General features: G+C 39.4%; 1 protein-coding gene across 1 annotated transcript; it reads right to left on the bottom strand.

The window, feature by feature from the left end:
• Nucleotides 1-4796: 4796 nt before the first annotated feature.
• On the bottom strand, nt 4797-8063 carry LOC104168946 (borealin-like; the record flags this gene model as incomplete). Its single annotated transcript, XM_009709726.1, has 8 exons — nt 4797-4878; nt 5242-5328; nt 5781-5907; nt 6094-6192; nt 6530-6609; nt 6913-7052; nt 7399-7474; nt 8007-8063. Coding segments are annotated over 8 exons (711 nt in total), but the record flags the coding sequence as incomplete, so codon positions are not given.
• Nucleotides 8064-8169: the final 106 nt, after the last annotated feature.

Raw genomic sequence — 8169 nt, 5'->3', positions numbered from 1 at the left:
TGATTAAGCAAATAACGTCTTTTTTGAAAACACCTTTTTCCTGTTATTTCCCTGACCCCTGAGGCTTATCTGTGTTTTCAAAATGACTCACAAATCCCACAAATGGATAAATTTTTGGTGTGCAGAATATCTTTACTGCTAGCTGCAGACACTGCAATTGAACATAAAATCTGGAGATGCAGTCTGTTCAACTAAACTCAGCAAAATGGCAGGGGCTTCAATATGCTTTTCACCTTTGAATTTGCAGTTCTCCCAATCACTTATTTAGAGAAGAGGGATGACTTACGGACTCCTCTATGCCTCTTTCAGTGATGCTAAGGAATTTTTCCCCTTCTTATGCCTTCAGCTGACCCAGGAAACATCAATTTCTGGTGGAATTATACAGGTCAGCTGGAAGAGTAGCACGTGCTGTCCTGCACCTTCAAATCAAAAACTCCTGCATGAAAAAATTGCCTAGAGACAGCTCTAATTTGTTGTAAACTATCATCCCTTCTATCAGCAAGCAGAGAATTGTTATCTATTTATTTCTTACAATGTCACCGAATCAGTGACCACCTGCAAGGTGTCCATGATGATAAACGCTTGCTTTGTACACGGAGCTATTTCTGACAATGCTTGATGGTGCACATCTATCAAATTGCCTGGAAGAGCCACCTATTAGGATCATTATCTAACACAGTCCCTTTGTGGGAGTTCAATGTCAGTACATCCTCGGGAAGGTACCTCACTGGGTACCTATTCTGCTCATTATTTCTCTAGATTAATAGTTTCGCATTTCCATTATGAATTTGGGCTGAACTTTGGAGTTGTCACACCCAGAGCAAATCTGTAGCACAAGCACTGAGACTCCCAAGCATCCTCCCAGCACACAGTGTACTGCTGTACCCGCTTGGTGCGAGCAGGACCTCTGGTCTGGAGGGTTGGCTGGTTGAGCTTTGTGCCAGCCAGGGGAAGGCAGAAATGCTTTTTCCCCCTGCAAGACTGTAATTACCTAGCACTATAAAAGCCCTAGTGAGATACAGAGATACCCTGCTACTTGCTTGCTCCCTGCTGGGTCTGTGCTGCTGAAAGTACTACCAGCTCTCCTTCTGCAGCTTGCTCTGTCCCAAGGGAAACTTATTTTGGAAGAACTCTGGTTTAGGTCAGGAATTTTGATCTTTAAAAGTCAGTGCTCAGCAATCTTTTAGCAAATCATGGCTGTTAGTCCCCAAAATCACCCTTGCTACAAGAAAACCACAGCTTTCAGCCCTGGGCAGTATTCATCATAACTGCAATTACAACCAGGAAAACCACTTTCTCATGGAACCAGCTGCAAAACACAGGAGCCTTAATTCCTTCTGCAGAGCCTCACTTATTAACACAAAACACAGGCCCTTGGAGGTCACGTCTTTCAGTTCTTGGGAAGAACATATGCAAAAGTATTTCAAGAAGGCACTTCGATGTCCTCTAGCCTTTCTCCTCAAGTCTGGCTGTGTTCAGAGGACAGTCCCTGAAGCCATGCCCACAGCATCTCGGACCTAAGCAGCAGCTCAGATGACACAAGCTGACTAACGTCATTCTTTCTGTAGACTGAACTGCTCTGGCCAGTGACGGATGCAGCCTCTTCGAACGTGACAGAATAGTTACTTTCCTGTGTTGCTTTTTATTTCCCATCACTCAGTTTAAAGAGCAGTTCAGACTGCAGCCGGGCTAGCATACAAATAATATGCAAACAAAACCTCTCCCAAATCCACAGAACAGTCAGCCTGTGTTGCCCCTGTAATCCCCAAACTGAAAAGGGAGGTTCTAGCTTTGCTAAACAGAGTGCAACTGCCATGTGGTGTGCAAAAGGGACAGAAGTGATCCCAACAATTTACATGAGCAATAAAACTGCAGAAAAATGAAATACAGCTTACCCATGTTCTAGAGCAGCACATGGTGCAGGCAGCATGCAAAATGCATTTAGGCGATGAATCTGTTTAGCTATTAGCTGCCAGATAGCTTTAATTGATGTCAGATACAATTAACTCACTCTGACAATTGGAAAAGGAAGCTTGAATATTAACAGCATTGTTTGGTTGCATTGTGCTGGGAATGCCATGCTTCAGCAGTACCACCTCTGCAAAGAGGAACCTTGAGCTATGCTGCCTCCACTCACCACAGAGCAAGTTCAGCACACAAACCCAAACAGGTATAAACTGAAATGCAGTCATAAACCCCCCTCCCAAGTCCTACAGATTCTGCTTCTTCCAGTCTTTCAGGTGCTAAGTGTTATTTTGCAAGCAATTTTTTGCTGTAGCCATATATAATGTGTTAACCTCAATAATAGCATAAATATGGCCTTTCATCCTCCAGAAGAGTCAGGAATATATAGCATGTAAATCTAGAGTGAGAAACAAAGGTATGCCTCTGCTGTTGGAGAGCTGGGTAGGCAGGCTTGCAGGGACACAAGGCTTTCACATCTGCTTTGGAAAAGTCTGTGGAAGCAGTCAAGTCATATCTGTATCTCCTTACCACCCAAGACTCATTAATCTAGAGGAATAGTACTACTGTCTAGTACTAGCAAAACCATTAATTCCTGGATTTACTAAGTAACAATACCATACCTCAGCGTTAAATAGACCGAAATGGCTGATAGCATAACAAGCATGTCAACACGGAGCCTTAAAGATTGTATCTAGGGCTTTTAAAAGCAGACAGTACTAACAGAAGAATTCTCTAGGCTAGCTAAGTATTCTAGTTAATTATTTTCCTGATAAAGACATGTTTAAAGCAGAATCTAGACTTTCACATCCGTATACAAGCAAGTGTGTTACAGTTTTATTTACAGCTTAACTAATTTTTTTTTAATATATTAACACAATTCAACAACAGCAAGGCAAGTGTACTTGTAGCTTAGTAGTTTACAATATTGCCACCTGCAGTTAGGACTTAGAAGCTGCCAAAACCTCTTAAATGGTCATTTCCAAATGTATGATAGATTCTTGAGGCTTGCATTACAGTAATGTGCTTGCTTTTTAAAGGAAACTCATGTACGAATGCTCTTCTACAAACTTTCTCCCATACCACATGCTGCATTCAAGATTTACACCAAAGCATAAGTTACCTCTGATAGCAGCTTTTCCCAGTCTTCCTTATTAATCATGCTGCAGACTTGGTTGTTGCCGAAACCAGAACTTTTCCAACTCTAGAAAAATTCCCAAAGTCTCAACACCCTTGTTCACAGCCCTTCAAAGAGGCATAAATCAAGGACAAAAAGGTATCTTTGGAAAGGACAGTGCACCAGCTAACAAAGAAACTGGCTTATTTTTAGAAAAAAAAATAATCTTAGACAAAGTTAGAGAAGCAAAGTTCTTTACTCTGAATACTCTCTTAACATGCCAATTAAAATGTTCTCATGTGAGCTTCCCTGCTGAAACAGAGAAAGGATTATCAGGTTGTCTCTTGCAGATGTCATTTTACATATTTGACTTTGTACGATCCATACAGAATAATGCTTCAGGAATCGAAGCTAACCACAGTTTTAAGAGACTTCACATCTTAGTTCAACAGCCAAGAGAAGTGTCCTCTCCCATCCTGTACCAGCTACAAAGATTTACAATAAAAATGAAACCCTGGGTTTTGAGTGAGAGGAGTCTTTTACACCTTAAAGGCTTCATGCAATTTTCCAATGGAGACCTAGCGCTTCATAGAGAGTTCTGCTTTTCCAGGCTGTTGAAAAAATAAGATGGTGGTTGTAGGAAAGCAAATACAAGACTTCTTCCCTGCTTAATTTTGCAAGGGAGAGTTAAGGCAGATGAGTGCTCCTGCTTACATTCTTAAATATACATACAGTAACCCTTTCCCAAGAGGCTACATTTAAAGTTACATTTTCATGAATTTGAAGTGGAGCAAGATTCCTCTGTATTTTCTATAAGCAATGGGGAAAAAAAATTAATGACTGAGGAAGTTACTTTGTTCTCATCAAACAGCATTTATTGGATATGGTTCTTTGTCAAAGACGTGCACTAAATCAATGCAATTTAGATGAGAAGAAAGGGCAAAACAAAGTTTTGATTAGTCAAAGCTTTCTTCATCCTTGTCTATATTCAGTTCCAGGAGTACTGCTTCTCCTAAAGATTTTGAAGGGAGTGTAGGAAAAGCAAAGTTCTCTTACATTAGAGATACTCCAGTAGCTCTAAGGTAACTCTCAGGAATGTAGTTAAGCAGTGGTCTAGCTGATTGATTCTGTTAAAGTATCTGTGACCTTTTATTTCTTTAAAAACAATAAAATGCATAAGTGTGCTATGAAAACCTCAAAGCCAGTTACAAATACAATGGCTGCTATAAAAACAAAAGGATTGCTATCCATGGCAGCATCATGAACTACAAGAAGCTTTCCACTTAGTCCCAGGCACCAGGAACTTGCCTTTAGGTATCTTGGGTACTATACTGAGATAGTCATAACCTTTTAAGCACATTTGCAGAGAAGGGACATGCCTGGAAGGAAGTGCAACAAATCTGATCTGTTGCTTTCTTTGCCCAGACAGATACGAACTCCAGTCACTTGTGCCCATGGCTTACATCTTCTGCAAGATACCAGAATAGCCTTTCTGCCCAGCTTGCTGGTCTGCAAGCCCAAGATAACTGTATCTTGGTCTCAACCTTAGAGAAAATAGAAGTATCTTTTTTTCCCCTAAATAAAAAAATGCAGTCTATTCTAATTCCATTACATACTATAGATAGAAAAATTAGTTCTTAACTTCCATTCTGTAAATTAATGGAAGGAAGACACAAATTAGAACAAGAAATAAAGTCAGCAGTCCTAAATGTAACATTCTGTATTTACAGAGGGATGTCAACGTTCACTGAGTTTCATCTATGGGTTTTTGTACCGCTGCAAGCTTGTGCAAGACGAACCTAGAAAGAAAGTGAAATTAATCAGTACTCTAAGAAACACTATTATATCCCATAACCACTTACAACTTCTGCCTGAAGTAGAAGATACTTTCAGTTTTGATTCAGTTTTTCAAAACACTGACAAGAGTTCTTTTTCAAGTAGTGCATGGCTTATGCACAGTTTGTATTAAGCTAGATGTGATGTAAAGCTATTCCCTCTCCTTCCCTTCTCAGTTCATGCTGCTTCTTGACCACTGACATGAGCCAAACTACAAGACAAGGTGGGGGAAAATAAGGAGTTTCTGTTACAGCTCAACAGTCCAGTGACAAATGACAGAATGACAACAGCACCTTGCAACTTCAGGTCATGATCAACAAACTTACTGATAGCTTCTTCATAATTCCTTGGGCCTCTGGATTCAGATGAAGAAGATTCTTTTTGGTCAAATCACTTGCTGTTAAACGAATGCTCTGTGAAAAAAAACCCCAACAAATCTTAGGTTTTCTGATTAGTCAGCTGTAATAGCCAGAAGCAGCAAAAAAAAATTAAAAAATAGAAGTAAACAAAATCCAAGCATACTAGGAGACCACATACAGGTAGAGAACTACATTCAGCTTGAGCAGAAGCTCATCTCGTACCTTCCTTGGGATGCATTAACACACTACTGTCAGCAGAAGCTACTTTAAATGTTACCTAAATGCACAGTAAAACGTCATTCTACATTCTGTTTTGACCAGCTTGAACGTCTCCGACTTCTGACTAAAAGTATTTTAAGGTCCTTTTTAAGCTACATCAATCCTCTCATAAACTGCAGTGGCACAACTAAATAGACAAGACTGGATGAGCTGAAATTGGTAAGGCGCCCAAGAAGTCACAAGCTATCTCTTTAGCATAGATTTTACAAATTAAAGTTCTGATTTACCTCCCCTCCTCCAACAGGGACTGTAATGAAGATATCATTACTCTCAGCAAGGGGGCTGCCATTGGCAGAGATGGTGTAAACACGTTCGTTTACTGCAGGTGTGCGCAAACCCGGTGTCTTGAAAATTCTGAAACAAAAAGTTATAGGTAAGTAATTTCACTGCAATTGCTCAAAGCATTTTTACTAAAAGTCTTTCATTTCAAGTTCAAAGAGCCACTAAGGATTATGTTGCAAATAGATGACATATATAAAGCAAACGGCAAGGCACTCCCCTATATAAGAGATTAACAGCGAAACATAACAGAATACAAACCTGGAATCAAATTTGGGTGTGACCATGGAGGTACCTCCCCAAGCACAGAGATCAACAGTTCTACCAGTAGCTGGAGTGATAAAGCTGTTTTTGCTTGATCTGTTAAAGGGAAATAAACAAACATGTGCTCATAAGAATACTTTCAACAAGTGACAAGCACTGTCTTATCAAAGACTTGAATGAGGTTTTCACCACAGAAAACCAGAGGTTCTTACTAATCAAAGGTAAAGCCAAAAGCTAGGGATAAGCTGGTTATCACAGGAGAGGAAGTTGCCCATCTTTCATTCACTGTCAGATCATCAATTTTTTCCTATGGCATAGCACAGCTACGTTAACCAGCCTACTGAACCATACTCCATTCCATTTAAGAATTACATTAGCACTATACAGTTATTCTCTATTTCTGAAATCCAGTGAAAAAGATATCCCCTATTACCTTTTGCTCATACGCTTCCCTCTTGCTGAAGGAGCTCTTCTGCTCCTGGATACTGGCACTTTTTTAGTGGATGCCTTCACCTGAAACACACATTACTCACCAAATCAGTTACTTCACTCTAGTGGGACAGCTGAGTCCACAACAAACAGATGCTTCCACACAAAAAGCTTGGCTCAATAGGCTCCTTTTTGTGCCACAAGAGCCCAGAAACAAACACCATACAAGCTTCTGTGACCTTCCCCTACTGCTAGAATTTTCAAGGAAGCAATAGCCATTTTGAAATACCCCTGAAAGTATCCTGGACAGCTATATTATCATAGGCATCATCTCAGCAAGTAATTTATAACTTGGGAATAAAGTCATCGCAAGGAATACCTATTTACCTTTCCAGTTCTTGGATTAATGTTTTCAGCTTCTAGCTCTGGAAGACATTGGCTATCACGTTTTGCCTTCTTTGCTAGAGGAAGCAGAGGAGGCTCTGCTTCTTCTTCAATAGCCTCAATATCCTGTTTAGATTTTTCCACTAGAAAGAGAAAGTGTTATTGAAGATGAAAATAAAAAACTTTAAATTATTAATTTGTTAATTTGCAGTAGAGGTAAAGAGTAAACAACTACAAAGCATTTTTGGCAACAATTTGCTTCTGAAATCAAATTCCAATGTAATCCAAATGGTTGACCGAGCACTATTTTGAATGTTTTAATAAAATTAAGTAGAGCTACTGCAGATAGTAGACACAAAAGTAGTAGTATTTTCCTGTTTTTAAATATATGGAGGGATGTAAGTAAGAAATGAATTATTATTCACAGTATGTAAACCATGACATGCTTTCATGTCACTGAACTCATCACAATGCTTAAAACAAACTGACCTTTATTGATGATTTTTAAAGGAGTACGGATAACTTCTGCTGTTAACTTGTCTATTTCTGTTATTTCCAAGTCTGCCTAAAATTAAAAACAGTCACAATACTATTAAGATTATCGGTAGCATATAGTTCTGATAAGCCAAATTTGTAGAGCAAATCTCTAATTATTTTACAACAAAAATACATCCATGTTTTCTGTTGTGCTCAGACTGGGACCTTTCATGTTATTCTGGAGGTGACAACAACATGTGAGATCTCCACGCCATTCAGGACTAATATATCTTATTTGGCAGCTGCAAGCATGCTTCACCTACACCCTGCTGCTTAACCAATTTAGAAATGCTTTAATTTACTGAAAAGTGCAGGTGCTTTTAGGGATCTGGGAGTTAAATCAAGCAGGTAAGGAAAGACGGACAAGGAGTAGCATAGGCACACAAATCCTATATTGGATGCAACAAGGATCTCTTACTGTTCAGTCTTAAAGCAGCATTTGTGAAAGTATTTATGCAACCTCTGCTATTGCAAGCTCCTACAGATTCAAGAACCCCTTTGTTTCCTACAGTGGCATGCAACATCATCAGAAAAGCTTAGTATTTATGCTAGAAACCTACCGTTGCTGCCTCTTGCATCACCTTTTTGCTTCCTCCTTTAGCTAAAAAGAAATTTAAAAAAAAAAATCAATAAATATTTAAGACAGTCTATACAGTATATGCAGACATACTTCGATACATCACCACTAGGGTGCAAAAAACCAGCACAAACCAGTTTTCTGGG

The sequence above is a fragment of the Cariama cristata genome, unplaced genomic scaffold (assembly GCF_000690535.1).
Source record: "Cariama cristata isolate BGI_N322 unplaced genomic scaffold, ASM69053v1 scaffold1221, whole genome shotgun sequence".
Classification (NCBI taxonomy): domain Eukaryota; kingdom Metazoa; phylum Chordata; class Aves; order Cariamiformes; family Cariamidae; genus Cariama; species Cariama cristata.
The sequence above is the reverse complement of the archived record's forward strand: the minus strand, read 5'-3'. Positions and strand labels throughout refer to the sequence as shown.